This window comes from Carassius gibelio, chromosome B18, assembly GCF_023724105.1.
Source record: "Carassius gibelio isolate Cgi1373 ecotype wild population from Czech Republic chromosome B18, carGib1.2-hapl.c, whole genome shotgun sequence".
In the NCBI taxonomy this organism is placed as follows: Eukaryota; Metazoa; Chordata; class Actinopteri; order Cypriniformes; family Cyprinidae; genus Carassius; species Carassius gibelio.
Window position 1 is genome coordinate 11,363,345 of NC_068413.1, and position 17,418 is coordinate 11,380,762.

At 36.7% G+C, this 17,418-nt stretch overlaps 1 protein-coding gene and 1 long non-coding RNA gene across 4 annotated transcripts; one reads left to right on the plus strand and one right to left on the minus strand.

The window, feature by feature from the left end:
- Positions 1-696: 696 nt before the first annotated feature.
- LOC127977471 (COUP transcription factor 2) lies at positions 697-10,791 on the minus strand. 3 transcript variants are annotated; one of them, XM_052582342.1, is made up of 3 exons: positions 10,418-10,791; positions 5,172-5,699; positions 697-3,238 (listed from the first exon to the last, which is right to left on the minus strand). In XM_052582342.1, exons 1-3 carry the CDS (start codon positions 10,455-10,457, stop codon positions 2,964-2,966), a joined length of 843 nt encoding a protein of 280 aa, XP_052438302.1. In that variant the 5' UTR covers positions 10,458-10,791; the 3' UTR covers positions 697-2,963. The 3 variants fall into 3 exon arrangements, with proteins under 3 accessions (XP_052438302.1, XP_052438300.1, XP_052438301.1); XM_052582340.1 differs by lacking the exon at positions 10,418-10,791 and adding an exon at positions 6,718-7,963 and having other exon boundaries at positions 5,172-5,717; XM_052582341.1 differs by lacking the exon at positions 10,418-10,791 and adding an exon at positions 6,718-7,959.
- LOC127977472 (uncharacterized) lies at positions 9,149-16,120 on the plus strand. Its single transcript, XR_008158246.1, has 2 exons — positions 9,149-10,007; positions 15,657-16,120. It is a non-coding gene; the product is annotated as an uncharacterized LOC127977472 (long non-coding RNA).
- Positions 16,121-17,418: the final 1,298 nt, after the last annotated feature.

Consider the following 17,418-nt stretch of genomic DNA (forward strand, 5'->3'; position numbering starts at 1 on the left):
ATAGGACACCAAGTTGAAGGCGCAGTTTACAGGATAGCTTCACACGCTTGGTGTCCTCTAACAGATAGCCCCAAATGTGACATATAAAATACTGCTTTCGAGGTAGAACAAACAGTGGGCCTGCATTTTGTCATTTGTCACGTTTACAACATGATGGCATTTCATTTGACATGTATTGAACGTCCAATGTTGCATTTCATGCGACTTTAGTTCCGACGTGTCAGTATCCTACCTGCTCTGAGAAGATTTTATGTTTTTAAACGGAAAGTGATACCCAACAAGGAAATGAGCAAGAACCTCTGCGCATATACACACAATCTGCTATACCTGGTAAGTAGGAATGACATGATACTTAATGTTTACTTATTATTGTTTTATCAAAGACGGATTAATATTAATGTGTAAAAAGTACATTGTTAGAGGGCGAATCACAATCAGTTTTCTCACTTCGCACGTGTATTTACATATCCAAATTTAGACATAACCTGGACAATTTCCCATGCCAAACCCCGGAGACACCCTCGCACCCCAAACACTCTCACTCTCACTCTCTCTCTCTCTCTCTCTCTCTCTCTCTCTCTCTCTCATACACACATACCTAAACCCAACCTTCAGCAGTTTGAGACAGAGCATGAGTTCACTGTTCGATAGAAGAGGCAGATTTGTCTGCTAATGAATAACACAACATGGAAAGCCTTTTGATTTCAAATTCATAAATTATAATTTAATACCAAGAACAAATTTACAGCAGAATGCTTGTTTACAATAAGCTAACACAAACAAACAAGAATTGTTTTCAACTATAAACTTCCACACACACTCACGTATATCACTTGCAATTAATAATAATCAATAATAATAAAAAAGTATCTATACGTTATCAATACCCTGCAGTAATATATTTTATATATTTATATAAAAACATGGGTCAGTTTAAACTGTTCATAATTACAATCATGTATCATTCACTGGTCCATATGTGGCAGAGAACAGCCAGAAAGAACTGTTCAATCAACTACACAATATGATCCCTTTTTATCCAATCACAACATGGTGTCTTGTGTGGTGAAAAAAAGCCTCAAAACAAGGACGAAATTGCAAGCTTTCACACATACACACACAAGGCATCTGTTACAGACCGAAAAGGAGCAGAACACCAAGTCAAAATAGCCACCCCTTTCCAAACCAGCTCACCCTGTTAAGTGTCAACCTATCGTCGAACAATTTTTTCCCCATTTTTTTTTTTTTTTTTTGTCTTTTTAAATACAAGGGCTAGTGTACTGAATGCACAGATTATATCTATACAGTCAAAAACATTTACATTTATATATATATATCAAAGGTAAAATAGGTTAGCGACCTGTGGCCATGCATTCACAGTCTAAATACATGAAAAAGAAAGGAAGAAAAAAAAAACATTTGTCTTAATATGTATGTACATTACAAACAGAACTTTCAGTGCTACTAGCTAAGTCTGTCACTCATTTGAAGACATTTTTATTACCGAAAAAAAAAAAAAATTGGCAACCACAGTTTTATTCTTAATCACATATACGTTGTATAAAGGAAAAGTCCTTGAAATGAATTGACCTATATTTACAAGAATACTGCCTCTACTTGTATTTTTTTTTCCCTCAAGTGAAATGAACAATTATAAGACTTACTTTGTAAATTCTAAGCGTGTTCCCCATTGTGTATAGACTTCAGTAACCGTTAATAACACATTTGCGCTGTACAGGCACTTTAATGCTTTAAGTGTTGAGGGACATTTATAGGGACGTCTTATTAATACTGCTGCTTTATCATTAAAAGAATGATGACCCATCATTTCCCCCACGTTCAAAATACAGTTTACTGTGGCAAAACACTTGAGCGAGAATTCGCATGGGCGCAACTTAAGGTGGGTTCCGGTAATACATCTGAAAATATTAAGTGGGGGTCTCCTTAACTGTAAAATCAAACACGTTGTTCTACTATTTGCATTACAACCTGACGACCATTCCCGAACCCAAATATATATATATATACTTTAAAAAAATGGAGGCAGGTCGTAACTCTCAACCAAATACAAGGAGATTTTGCAAATACTTTTGTGGCTGATAGTTTTTGCAGAGTGGAGTATTGCTCCTGCATCCATTTTGGAGGATGATGATTTATGGTGTCTATATCAGTTAGAAGAATAGTGTACGACACTGGAACGTTTCTAGTGCTCTGGTATTTTGAGTATTTAAGTTTGAGCTGATCAAGAAAATAACCCATACTCTTGTTCATTAAGGGACATCAATGGAGTAAGTGCGCTTGCAGCATTAAGCATAGCCTATATTGCTGTGGATTTAGTTTTAATTCTCGAATTCTCGAAGAACGTCTTTACATTACTGAACTGTTTTAGAAGAAGTCATGGTTATATATATATAAAAAATAAAAAAATAAAATAAAAACAACAACAACAACAACTGCATACTACAGCATCACATATAGGCCGGTTTGGAACCAGAAAGGAGGAACAAAAATTACAAAAACAGCTATAGATACATGGATACAGGACAATAAACAATTTGGGAAAAAAATTATAATAACTTTTTTCTTTTCTTCTTAATCTTTCCAAATGTCGCTTAAATGCACTTTATAGTTTTGCTGTCCCAGAAACGATTATGAAAATCCTTAAATTATTTTTTTTCTTGCGTTTTTCCCTTTTGTATTAATTTTAGAGGGTTAATTATTTCTTCGTTCTTGCTTTTATTACATAAAAAAATAACAAACAAAAAACATTAAAACAAACTGTTCAGAATGACACTGGGAGCAATCTCTGGATTTCGAGGCTTCACTGAATGTCTCAATTTTAAAATTCACAGTCATTGTATGAAAGTCTTTCTTCGTGAAAGTAAACTCGTGTAACAGCCGTTTCCTTCTACAAAAGAAGCGCTAACTATTGTAGTCACAGCCCCTTTGATCATTCCTTCTGCCTACTGAATCGACATGTAAGGCCAGTTAAAACTGCTCCCCGACAGCAACATATCCCTGATGAGGGTTTCAATTGGGGTTTTACCTACCAATCGGACGAAAAATAATTGCTCTATGACCGAAGACGAGACTGTACGGAGAGAGGGCAAGCGCAGTAATAACTTCCCAAATCGAGTTGGCTGGTTGGGATACTGGCTCCGAACGTACTCCTCCAGAGCGCACTGGGACTTCTCTTGCAAACTTTCCACATGGGCCACATCTGACAGGCCACAAGCATCTAAAAGGAATGGAGAGATAATCAAATGTTTATTACATCAGCTCTACACCTGGACAATCAATTTACAAAACAAATAAAGCACACTACAGTAACACATACTATGTCAATGCACATTGCTATCACGTCAGTATATACACAATGTACATCACAATATCCTATAGCATGTAGCCTAACTAACGCAATGCACAAAACATCTTATGCGCCATACGAGTTAACTTTAGCTATTACGTTCAAATTCATAGGCGATACATAAATCGTTTCTACGCTGCAGTTCTGCTGGTACGCATTTTATAAAAGAGGTAATTGCGTTAACATTCAAGCGTATGCGTTGTTCTAAACCTTTTGAATTGTTACCCAAGTTATCCCCATAAAAAGGAGAAATTAGCAGCATGTGTGTCATACTATTATGGCAAAAAGATAAACAGAAGGACAATATATATATATATATATATATATATATATATATATATATATATATATATATATATATATATATATATATATATATATAAAGATACTATTCAAGCGTACTATACTGTATCGGTGTTATTATTATTATTATTTTTAAAACATTTATAGAACCAACATACCCTTTTAACCCTAAACTCTTAAACCATATTGAAAGCCGTTTTTTAAAGATCGACAGCAGACTCGAAGTGCAAAATATCCACAAGAGGTGGTATAAGACTTTAAATCAATAAGGTGATTGCAAAATGCTTTCCACATGACATGAACTTTTAAAGGTGTAATGTTAACAACCGTTCCATTAATGTGTCTTCTTTAGAGTTTTGGTTCATTTTAATGTTATTGTTGTATAGGAAGCATTATCTGTAAAGGAAGCAAAACAGAATATTTGCATTCTGGGGCAATCTTTATTGTGCAACTGGTAGGCTTTTCCAGTCATACATTACCAAAAGAATATATTCGCCATGAAGTTTTAAATCTGTAAAACTTTTTCGCTTTAGGTCTGTGATACACAAATAAAGAAAGGAAGTCAGGGTCATGACCCAGTTCTGGAACGAGTCCAGAATGTGTCTTGGATCTCTAGATCCTCCTAACAAAACAAGGAAGAACTGTGAGCTTTTAACAACGCACAAAAATGCCTTGTCGCCCGCCACAATAAGAACAATTAAACAAAACTAGCCACTAGTGTTTATCGCAACGTGAAAATATCTATCAATTTAAACTATCGGCTCCAGTATAAAGCTGGGCTGTGATATGTGTAAACGGAGCATTAGGCCTTTCTTCCCTTTCCTACACAGCCTCACCCCCTCCCTTCCAGCATGACATCCTTAATATCTGTCATTGCAAATAAATACAAATAATGAATTGCCCTTCAAGATCGTATTATATTTATGGATTGTGAAACTACAACGGATATGAATAAAACTACAGTTTAGAGTTTGTTAGTCGATAGTGATAATTTTCTCACATTATTTGAATTTACATTATTATTATTATATATAGCCTACATAAAAAAAAAAAAAGACTATAGCTTATAGGCACTATAGGGAAACTTATTTTTCCATTATTATGAATGCGTATAAATTATAGTTTTTATGTATTGCTGGCTTTCACAAAATAATAATTGCATCACCAATTGATTTTTAAAGGAGCTTAAGTGTTAAAATAAATTCATAAGCGTTAAATATAATTGTTGTAGACTATTATATCACTGACGACACGTGGAAGACTTAAAAAAATATTAGTTAGAAGAAGTAATTTTCCTAGTTTTACTTGTTCATTTAAATTGTTATTGGAGAGCACTTAGGTGGCTGTTACGAAGTGTGTGTTTTAATAACGTTTACAGATAAATATGCTAAAATATTAGCACACATACCGCTTTCTAGATTTTTTATTCAAATAATCCACGTTTCTTTACTTTACAAAAACACTGAAATATAAACTAGATGTTTAGAAAATAAAAACTTACCTGAAGTGAATAAAACGATGGCCTTTAAACAGCTGTATTCAGCAGAGTCAACGTGCAAAGCTTTGAGCTTTTCTACTTGTTCTTGGAAGATCCTAATGTGGTCCATAAAGGCGACCACTCTGTCCGCAGACATGGGGGAGGCATGGAGCCCAGCCGCCGCCAGAAGTGGAGCCACATGGAGCGGCATGGAGCACTGAGCAGCGTTGAGCACAAACAACTCACTCCAGGTCAACCTCAAAAGGGCAACCTGGTCGGTAATTTGGAGGTCTGGGAAGAAGGGAATATTCCTGGCCCACTCTACCGCACTAAACAGCATCCTGGCTGCCAGTTCACAAATGTTCTCGATGCCCATGATGTTGTTGGGCTGCATGCATTGACTGCCATACCGAGAAGTTGGGTAGGGCTCCGCTCGTAGTAGTAGAGAGATATATCCGGATAAGTAGGAATGGCAGTGCAGTGGGTCCCCATTTGTCAAGGCGAACTGACCATGGTGTGGCTGTGTAGGTGGCATCCGTCCCCTTTGCACTGCTGCAGTAAAAAGAGAAACTGTAGATATTGATGCTTGAATTCTACAACAACAAAATATAGCATGACCTTGTTTCTACTTCAAATGGCGTGTTGTTACCACACAAATTGTTTAGAGAACTACACCAATTGTATTAATGCAATCCATTATTATGACACGTGCAGAACTTTTAAACTTGTAAACTGGCCTCCACGATTAAGTGAAATAATACCAATAATAAAATAAACTAGGTTAACGATATGCTCACAATAATGCTCTGCAACGTGCACTGCATAGGCTACAGAGAAAATAATTATAGTAAAATCCTATGTTTTACTTAACATAAAAATAGATATTGGCAAATGTTGAAATTTTAGTGTACTTGTCAGATATTTTTTTTGTTTACGTTTCACAGCAGACAACATGAGTCCAGTGAATACATGCACAAAGAAAGACATGAATGCTAACCCTTAACCTATTTAGCTAGCGACAGAATCAGTTCTGCTGTCTATTGAGAACATGCGAGCAAACTGGGAGTCTGGCGGAACGTTTATTTAAATAAATGCTATCAAAAGCGCAACAGTGATTATTATTTACTTTTATATCGGAGAGGAGCGATGTAGATTGCGGTCGAACTGGAGACCCTAGCCTAGTGTGTGTGTATGTGTGTGTGTGTTATTTTGACGCTGCCTCTCCATACTCCCTCGCCATAACCGCACGGCATATCTGCAGTGATATTATTAAAAATCAACACGAACCCCCCTGTTTTCGTCGCCGAATAAAAGTGGTGATCTGTTTAACGTTGCGAACATGTACAATGCGAAATATTCGTTTGAGAGTGTGTGTTCTTTATTCGAGCATTACGGGCGCCGTGATAACGCTCAGTCTCGAGCGCTATAGGCGGTTCCTTCGCGTGCTGTGGTCGGGCAGACCGAGAGAGAAGAGTCGGGGACAAAACACAGGGGGACGTAGCATGCAATGGTTCAATCAGGCTAAACACAAAAGACAAAGACAGCAGTAAAACAACAAAAATCCCAATACCTTCCCGTCTCATGCCAACTTTGAGGCATTTTTTGAGGCGGCAGTACTGACACTGATTGCGATGGTGCTGGTCAATGGGACAATTCCTGTTGGCACGGCATGTGTAAGTGAGGTTCCTTCGTACGCTCCGTTTGAAAAAGCTTTTACACCCCTCGCAAGTGAACTGGCCATAGTGTTTGCCGCTGGATTTGTCCCCGCAAACCACGCACTCTATGTGCTGGGGTTGCTGCTTTTCCGACTGACTCGTCGTCTGGTTCGTCGGGGTGGACTGTGTGTTGTTGTTCGGGGGTCCTTGAACGGGTGTCTGAGGGGTTGGAGGGGCAACCTGAGAGGCCGTCAGACCCAGCTGGCCTGGTTGAGGGGTTGGAAGGGATAGTCCTCCTTGGGCTTGCGATGAGAGGGTGCCCTGGGTCTCGGCCACATCGTCCTGGGAGCCTCTCCACACTACCATTGCCATATCTATCAGTCAACGTTAAAAAACTTTTTGTTCCCCGTTTTTGGTTTCGGAATGCTTTGTTTCAAAAATAAAAACGCAGCACGGCGCCTTTATCACTTAGGAAGAAGGTAAGATAAATAATTCAGGATCGGCACGGTGGGTTAGAGTCTGAATGTCCGTTCAAAGTTGCGCACCGACGACAAACAGTAGCTAGTCTATTTCTTGACTGAAATAGCGTTACCTGGCATGTGGCTAAAACTGAAGCAAAGACAAGCCGAATAGCAGCCTTGCTCTTAGAGGCCAAGTCCAGGGGCACTTGCAGTCATCCATCCAGTAAACCCATCAAGGAAAAAATGGGAAATTAAACACGGCGGAAGAAGATATGAACAGAGCAGGACAGAGAACTTCGCGTGTGTAGCGGTGTTCGGACGCGCAAACACGCAGCTTTCAAAAAGACAGTCTACTTGCGACACGCGAGAAGTTCCAGCGTAAAGTCTTGAGGAAAACCAACAACTGGCACAAAAATATTGCCGCTTCTTCCTTTTCTTCAGATGAGGTAGCGCTTGCAGCCGCGCGCAGTTGCAGCCTGTGCTCGAGTCAAATATGAAGTCAACTCTCCGGCAAGCAGGACTGATAATAAAACAAAAAGATCACAACCTATAGAACCTCCTTCGTGCGCGTAAAAATAATAAGAGAGAGAACAGAGAATCAAAGTGATCAAATATGTTAAAAAGGGGGAGGTTAGGAAGTGACTGCGATTTGCAGGCGCTGGGCTGGCAGAATGCTTTCTCTCTGATCAGCTCACTGAGCTCTCTATATAGTGAACTTTGACACGACTGCTGCAACTTAGCACACGTTACCATGGAGATGAGTTGCCATATATGGAAAGTGACTGTGTTTGACTGGTCAGAGCTCACGGACCTCCCCCTGAACCCCATTGGCTAGTCGGCACTTGTGCTACTTGGTTCTTTGCCAAAGCCAGGAAAAAGGGTCGAGGAGCCTCTTGGTCCTAAAGAGAGTAGGACACAATTCGATGGAAAAATGATCGCAATAGGCTACATGTGTTCATTATTTTTTTCTGTATTTGAAATAAAATCCACGATTGCCATATCTTTTAAACGCCACATACGTCCGGGGCTTTTCAAAAATCAATATTACGCAAATGTATATCTAGACTATATATGTTATATTTAAAATAATAGTAATAATAATATGACCCACAAAAATAATCTCCGTGATAATGAAATTTCTGTCATTTAGAGTTTGGATTTTCCAATGTGTGTTATATGCATTGCATTTTGTTACATTTATACAGACTGGCCGCAACGTGTATGATTTGGTCACTTTCATTAATCCATTTATCCGCATTAACGCCTCGTTATAAATCATGAAACTGCCTATCATTTATCAAGTCAATAACGCACTGACAAATACATTTAAAACGGAGACCGTTCACGAGGCAACATGCAATTTACGCGAGAGGCTATTGTTGTAAAGTTCGAGGTGCCTACTTACACTATTATGTCAAAGATGTATGCGAAACTCTACTTTGTCAGCAGTAATGAAAAAATAAATACTAATAAATAGAAAAAAAAATCAACAAGAGTCAGAATGTGTTCAAGCTATATGTGAATATTAGGCTAAAGTTGTCTAATTTGAGCAGAACATGAATATCTCATTACGTTACATCTAATTTTATATAGCCTACCAATCCAATAAATCTGTTAAAAATAAACTTATTATATTGGCGCATTACTCATATATTAAGTCGAATGACTTTATCTTCAAAAACCAAAAAAAAAAAAAAGATATCTGATGATGTTTATACCGCTAGCTACACAATTTACTTTGCTTAGGAAATCAGCACAAATTGCCATTTGCTGTTATGTGTCCTATATGTTCAATATATACACACAGACACATATAAACTGCATTCCGAGTTCATAAATCCGTAAGTTCATTCACTCATATAACATAAGATAATTTTAGGGTTATTGTGCTTTTAGGGCCTTGGCATGCTAAAGATTGGCTATATTATTCAGTGAGGTTAATACAATATTCCACAATTCCTCGAATGGACCAGTGTTTTTTTTTTGTTATTGTTTTTTTAAGAGAAAGAAAAAAGATTGAAAATCCCCGAAATACTAAAAAATCATGCAAACATAAGATGAATGATGCTTATTGAGAAAGTAGAAGTCTGATGTTAATTGCCATGGATGTTCGCTGGAAGCCCCGGGGTGGTCAAATGAGGTGTCTCCCTTTTTGCTCCTCGGGTTATAAGTCAGAGCACTTCTTTTTTTTTTTTTTTTTAAAGCTCGCTTGTTGAAGTCTACTTTCTGTATCACCAGGGGTTGTCGGAGCTGGGTCCACTGAAAAACGTACAGTGCTAAATCACAGCATATGCTGCCTCAGAGGAAAAACGCAGAAGAATGGATGTACAACAGTATATGGGCGCCCCCTAGCGTTCGTATTATTTCTCCTAGATGTCGCTCTTTAAGGTGGAAGAGCCATCTTAAATGGAAACTACATCGGTCGCTCGCCTCTCACATACACCAAAGTAACATGCGCCTATTTTAATCTGATTAATGCTTTTGAGATTTCCTTCTAATTGATTTGGACGTTGCAGAGGTGCGCTTGTAGGTCTCTTCCACACATTTTCTCCACAGTGTTGTTCACGCACGGGAGTATTGCAGCGTTTCGGTTTATTTTGGTCAGCTTATTGAAACAATCAAAAGTGAGCACCGTACCTCATCTCTGACCATTCAAAAGCCTGTATGTGAACAAGACAGCCGACAGCGATGCCGCAGAAGTAAATTAGCGTACCGATGAAAAGTGGATTTTACCCAAGATCAAGGTAAGTGTTAATATTTTCACACTTTAACTTGCGAAGACACGGATTTGTTTCTTTCTTTTTAAAAGCAACAATACGACTATTAAAGGCGCATAGAGAGGCATGCATGCAATTCCAACATCACTTCTTAAATATCAGCAAAATTATTGACAAAAAGAAACCAAGAGACCAAAAAGAAAGAAAGGAAGAAAAAAAAAATGTGTTCATGATGCGATGAGTATAATGAATGGACAAAGTGTTCTGCTCAAGGAAGCGTTTGCTGGATACAATGTTCATTTTTAAATAATTTTAATCAAAATTGTGAATGGATTCACAACACAAAAAATAATAAGGTTCACTTAAACATACATATTCCAAATAATATGTACATGCTAAGTGAGGTTTGATTCTCAATAATTATAGCCCAAACATACCAAATGCATATGATGTTGACTCGTCTTCCCCGTGATGCATCGTCTCCTAAATATACTTAGTCTTCTCTTTCTGTGCGAATTAACCCTCTGTTTGGAAGTGGAACCAACGTTTCCTTATCCACTGACGGATTTATACACAGAAATGCGGCTCTCTGTTTATTTGAATGATTACTAAAACTTTAGGGAGAAAAAAAAAAAAAGACAAACCGACAAGCAAAACCGGTCAAACTTTTCTGCGACGCTTAAATCACATGTTAATATTTAGTGCATATCCTAATAGAAGGACAGTCGTGTTGTTGACTTTGAAGATAGAGATTTTTAGTTTCTGTTTTTGTTAAAAAAAAAAGAAAAAAATAACAGAAGATTCTCCTGTGCGTCTTTTTCTTTTCCACAGAAGGTAAAAAGCCTCCTCAGTGCAGCTGCTTTGTGTGGGCTGTGTGACTGGGGGAAGGAGGGAGGGAGGGGTGAAGTCAGGAGAGACACCTGTCTGTTTATGTGCAAACTAGTAACAGTGATATGCCTTTGTCGCTTTTTCAATGGTTAAGTCCAAAGTTATTAGATCAATGAATTAAGATAGGCTAATTGAAGCAATAAACCTTTACCGTGCAAATATTGTTTTAATATGTCATTAAGTTCACGAACAGACACAATCATAAATGTACAAGAATGGATATAAGAACACCCCATCAATAAGAGTATGATAGCCTAAGCTTGCTCAGAATTAGGGGTGCTCCGATCACGATCGGCCGATCGTTAATGCGCATTTCGTCAGTAAAGCCGGTTTTCTAATCAGCGGTTAATTCCATCAGGTGCGTGATTTCACATAGAGCAGCTGTTACTACACAGAGCCGTTGTTAACTGAGAAGATGGGCCAATAAACACTGAAAATTAACGTGATTTGCGCATCTTCTCTATTAACAACGGCTCTGTGTATTAACAGCTGCTCTATGTGAAATCACGCACCTGATGGAATTAACAGCTGATTAGAAAACCGGCTTTACTGAGGAGATACGCATAACGATCGGCCGATCGTGATCGGAGCACCTCTACTCAGAATAAAACAAAGCTAACAGCACTTCAGGAAGCACTAGTATACTGCATGCAGTCGTCAGACGTCTATAAGCTACAGCCTATTGCATTCACTGGTGACGTCAAATTGCCGTATAGCCTAACAGACAATTATAGCAGAAGTAAAGTAATTCAGTCAATGCCTTTAAGGAGTTGTGTACACAGGGAGATTTAATTGTCTGTTCTGGTCCGCCCAACTATAGCAATAAGGAGAGTCAAGTTTCTGGACCAAGTAGCAAATAAATATAAATGAACTGAATGGAATGCCATGCACATTCAACCATTCAATAAGCATTCAAATAAATAAATAAACAAACGCATATATTCATATCCTTTTTTTTTTTAAATCCCGTTAGTTTTATCCATTAGGTAATTTGTGCCTCCTCTAAAAGATCACAAAATAAAAGCAAAACGCCTCTAGCAACCGAGTAGAAATGAATCACTTTGCTCTTAAAATAGCCTGTAATCGGTGGTTGTGCTGAAGGAACTTTGGACGAAAGCCGTTTTCAAGCAACTTGATGTTGATCAGTAAAGTGCAGGCAAAGTCGTCCTGGTACATTTATCATTGTAAAACGCACTTCACAAGAAAGAGTCCTCACACACAGAGCTCAGCAAGCGTCCACACACACAATAGCGCTCCCCCATCGGGAGCTCCATCGATTAGGACGAGAACTACACTAAATATTTACTGATCACACACAAATAGCAGGATCTTTAACGATTTTCCATGGCTGGGACGGGAAGAAAGGGGTAAATCACTTTATTATTGTTTGTAAAGTAAAGTACGCACGCTGGGGCACGAGTGTGTAAGATGTGACTCATGTAAGAGGAGTTATGCGCGAATAAATCGATATACATTGAATAAGCAAAGCCGAATATCCAAAGCGCAGCAAATCTCAGTCCTCAGCAGACTACATATAAAACTTAAAAAGAAACAGCTAAATTTGATTAACTAATATATCACTTTTAATATCGAACATTAACCACTACACAGGCTACAAATAAAAATAAGTAATAAATAGACATATATATATATATATATATATATATATATATATATATATATATATATATATATATATATATATATATATATATATATATATAATTTTTTTTTTTTTAATCTTTTTTTTTTCACTGTAATCCCTCCAGCTTTTATGAGCTCTCACAATGCATGAATTTTTTTCTCATATTAAGTCGTGGGCATGACCGTAATTCTCAAAAGCGCAGGTTTGGGTGCTGTGCAGGTGTCTATTGCGCTTTGTTGGGTTGGAAGAGGAAAGTTCACCCTAATCTTATCGCTGCCTCCACCGTATCCTTCAAGCTAGAGATAGAGGGAATCTGACCCTCGGGTCACTGAGATCCCGGCCTGATTAACCCTTACGGACCCAGTACGGAGCAAAGGTTAACCAGGCTAATCAACATGAGGAGACTGATTAGGGCGAATCAGAAGTCAGAAGCACATACATATCTTTTTTTTTAAAATAGCAAATTAATACTGAAACATGTAAAAAGAATGTGCAATCGCATATCACAGATTCTAGGTTATTAGGCTATATATGTAGGTAATTGGATGCATCACGCAATGAAGGGCTGACGTTTTTGGGCTTCAAGATGATCATATTACATAAGACTTACATTGTAATAATATAATTGTAACTATTATTATTATTATTATTATTATTATTGTTATTATTATCATTAGGCTATTATTATTATCGCTGCTGAATGCTTTATATTTGCATGCTTATGTTGGGTTGATCAGACCTGAGGTTTTCATTCTTGGTCTTGGGAAGCCACAGCACAGCACATTTTGTCTGTCTTATTTGAAGGATTGAAAACCACTGGATCAGACGGTGTGGTTTAAAACGTGTCCAAACGAGCAAGTAATAGACCTGTCAGCTGCTGTGGTTAGCACATCTGTTGTCACGGTGAAGCATTTTCTGATATTTCGCAGTAATTAGCAATTACAATTCTCCTGGCCAGTACTGCAATAAATTTGCGTCCGCAAATTAGCCGCTTTTATTTATTTTACTGGATGTAAAGGGAGCATTATCGATTTGTTTTCATACTGATCACACTTTTAAGCATGTGTGCACATATATGCATTCATTGCTTTGAAATGTATAATAATATTATAATAGCCTATTAGTATCTTAAATATGAGTATAAACAACACAAATATTTGTAATGCTATTAAACATTTTATTTTAATTATATAAACTAATTAAGTATATAAGCATCATCAGTTGAAAGCTTATTTAACCAACCTCACAAAGTCAGTAATAGAAAAAAGCTAAACTATCAACTTACTGGCAGTCTAAAGTGTGCATGACAGATAACATGGAATGTTTTCCTAAACTACATATATTTCTAATATGTTGATGTTGTCTAAACTTTCACTTAAGCAAATACAGATTATGCCTGCTGGCACTATAGTTCATTGCTTAGTTCCACCTGGACATGTAATTGTACTACTAAAAAAGAAGAAAGACACTTCAGTATGTTTAAAATCAGATTTTTCTCAATACATTAATCCAACATAACACAGAAAACTTCTGAAGTATTTTCTCACGCAATCCTGCCGTTTTTTATTGTTTGTCATTTAAATGGATCTAAAAAAACTCCCCTTGACATATTCTTCCAACTCATTGAAGAAAATCTCATATCGGTTACGGGCAAATTGAATAGGATTATGGTTTTATTCTCTACAGAAGCCTGGCTCTGTGCCCAAATATGGTGTAATTTGTTCAGCATTACCTTCAGTCTTAAAACAACACCATTGCCCTGGGAATTCAGAAGACTTACTGCTTCTTCACAGGACAAGAAGTTCTCGCTATGTATTTCACACTTTAAAACAAGAATATGGACTAATTGTTGCCACAGTCCATGAAAAAAAAAAATGTTATGAAAGTAGCATACACCCATATAGCTTAGACTTCAAAATGTAACTGTGTGGGAAGTGTTTCAATGTCCTTTTCTTATAGCGTAGCAATAATACCAGACTGCAGCAAGACTGAAGGGATACTCATGACCTGTTACACAAAGTGCTGTAGCAGATTTAACTGTACTACAGAATTAAAGATATAGCAGAAATATAACGGAGGTATAGTGTTAAGCATCATATTGAACTGGTAAAGAGTCAACCAAATACACTTTTGGTGCAAAACATTATTTAAAACTACTTCTGTCATTAATCTGATATGATTCACCCGCAGCATGTGATAAGGGATTATGCGAATTGTTTGCCATATGCAGTCAGTTTAGAACAGGCAGCATACGACTATGAATGAAGATTTTGCAGTGATTATATTCTATTTGTATTCTGCAGTTAGCAAATGTGACATTAGCAAATATTTAGTACGTACTTTTTGTTGGTTCCTACTATACATATAGTAGTCTGTAAACAAAGACTGTATATCAAGATTAAGGCATTAATGGAATGCTCACAGATTCAGAGGGGATGCTGTAATGTATAATAGCAAAGAAAAGGAAACCCAAAACCCTTTAATATCATGGTTACATTTTACAAAAATAAATAAATAATTAAAAATAAATAAATCACAAATACACAAACCCTAAAACAAAACAAAAATAAAATAATGATTTAATTGGCAATTAAATTTGCATAAAAAATTTGATGCAAGTGTGTGTACTAGTATCTGTGTGATTGATTCATTCAATTGGTGCAGTTTACCCTCTCCCTGGCTATTTCTGTGTGCCCCAAGGGCCAATCTAAGAAGCCAGCAGAATCACTATAGATCACAGAGTCCGATTCTCCAATGATGGATAATAGTGTCAATTTAAACAGCAAAAGCTTAATTTGTTTAAATAATCTCTTCTTAGACTGAATGGTAAACTTCCATTTTCCATTTCACATCAAGTCAAAAACCTTGTGTATTTAAAAAAAAAAAAAAAAATCCTGATGCAAATAATATGGACTTGCACGCATGTTATTAGTATTGTTTATTTTATTTTCACATGTAGTCAAAATAGTTCCTTTGTTACACGTATCCCTTCACATACCCTAAATAAAAACAAATATGATAACAGACAATATAGGTGTAAGAATAAAAGTGAGCTATAAGTGTTTTACTGTAATACAGGAAAAATAATACGAATTTTGTTGCTATTGACAACTTAAACTATGATCAACTGTCCGTAACTATAGGTAGGACGCGACGCTCTGGCAGACTAGCTGTGCAAGGTCTCAGACCTCTGCAGGACTGTGACGAGGGCAGAGGACACGGCCACTGTGGGAACCGAAGAAAGCCGAGTGCCGACGTTGACATCAACACCAGATGCATGATGGGAGGAGGAACTTGCAAAAAAGCAGGGAAGGTAGGCTTTAATGTATGCTTTTGAACCACTGGAGCAACTAACCTGTAATAGATTCTTTTATAGGCAAAAGGATCATTGGCTCAACTGACAACGGACTGCTTGAACAGCTATGTACGTATCATAATTCCACATATACTGTTATGATGCATGATTAAAAAATGCAACTGAACAAGAAGTAACACTGAATTTCAAGACAAAAAAAAAAACCTTTTCTTGATGACAATAGAAATGTTTTATTATCAACTGTACAGTAATTTCTGCCAAAAGCACAAGTAAATAAACATGGGTCCTGTATGCATATTGTTTGTTATTATTAACTATCTATCTATCTATCTATCTATCTATCTATCTATCTATCTATCTATCTATCTATCTATCTATCTATCTATCTATCTATCCGCATCCGTCCGTCCATCCATCATCATAGTTATTTTATGGGCAATTATGTAAAAAGCATGTCTTCAGCTACGAGGGATTTGTCCTCATGCCTTTCTTATGAAGTCTACAACATTCCAGTTTTAAATATAAAACTTTTGTGAACAATGCGAATTTGAAAATAACTAAATGTTAGTTATAGTACAGCTCTAAATCTTCATTTAATATGGAGCTGTAACTGACATTTTTATTGCAAAAATTACCATTCAAGTTTCCATTTCTTTAGCTGTTATGAACAACTCTAGAAATATAGTATTTTCCACATATTCTCTTCTGCATTTACTATACTAGTCTGGATGTAATCACTGGCCACCAGACTAAACCCAAATTATTAGGGAATATAAATGTTTTCAAAAGTGATCAAAGAGCCAAAGCAGAAGAAAAGAGATGAGAAAGACAGAGTGTGTACTTGCTGTCTGTAATTGAAAGCAGCTTGTTTTCTAATGTGGACTACTGAGACGTGGGTAAAGGTTTTAAGTTTGCATTCGTGCTTGTACCTCACATGCTTCAGAATATATTATGAGAAGTATTTAAAAAACAAACAGAAACTGGTTGCAAGAATAATGTCAATGACATCACAGATGATTTTGTAACTTTGTAACAAATTATTTAGATAATTAAAAAAATAATAATAATTTAACACCGATCAGTACTCACAGTTTTTAACATAGGGCCATAAATTAGAATTTTGAATTCAACAAATGAAGCTATTTGCATACGCAAACAAATAATGTTATTTATTTCAAATAGATAATACTAATAAAATGATAATTAATCAATAGTAAATACACACCTAAAAATGTTTTGTAAATAATTCAATACATTTTTTTAATATAGATTATGGGAGTACGTTTTAAAAAAGAAAGTATTACTTCAGTCATTCTACTTCAGAATTTCATATTAATTCAATGTGTTACTTGCTGTAATTATTAGTGAAATTTACTTGGATTTCAGAATTCTACACCATTTTTTTCATGGTGTGCTTTAAACACTCTGGCTGATTAATCAGAAATCCTTTAACAAAATATTTTAGCCAATATACGTACATATTAAATGCAAGAGAGAAGGGAGACAGGAAACAGAACTAGTTCGAAAAATGAACCAAACCACACACACTGGCAGCGGTACGGCAGAGAACACTCAGCGCAAGATTTAAT

What these genes read in the sequence shown, in the direction of transcription:
- LOC127977471 (XM_052582340.1), bottom strand. Translation starts at nt 7,174, where the DNA reads ATGGCAATGGTAGTGTGGAGAGGCTCCCAGGACGATGTGGCCGAGACC. An exon ending in AGTTGGCATGAGACGGGAAG is followed by an intron (nt 5,718 to 6,717) that starts GTATTGGGATTT and finishes CAATATCTACAG; the next exon opens with TTTCTCTTTTTACTGCAGCA. An exon ending in CATCGTTTTATTCACTTCAG is followed by an intron (nt 3,239 to 5,171) that starts GTAAGTTTTTAT and finishes CATTCCTTTTAG; the next exon opens with ATGCTTGTGGCCTGTCAGAT.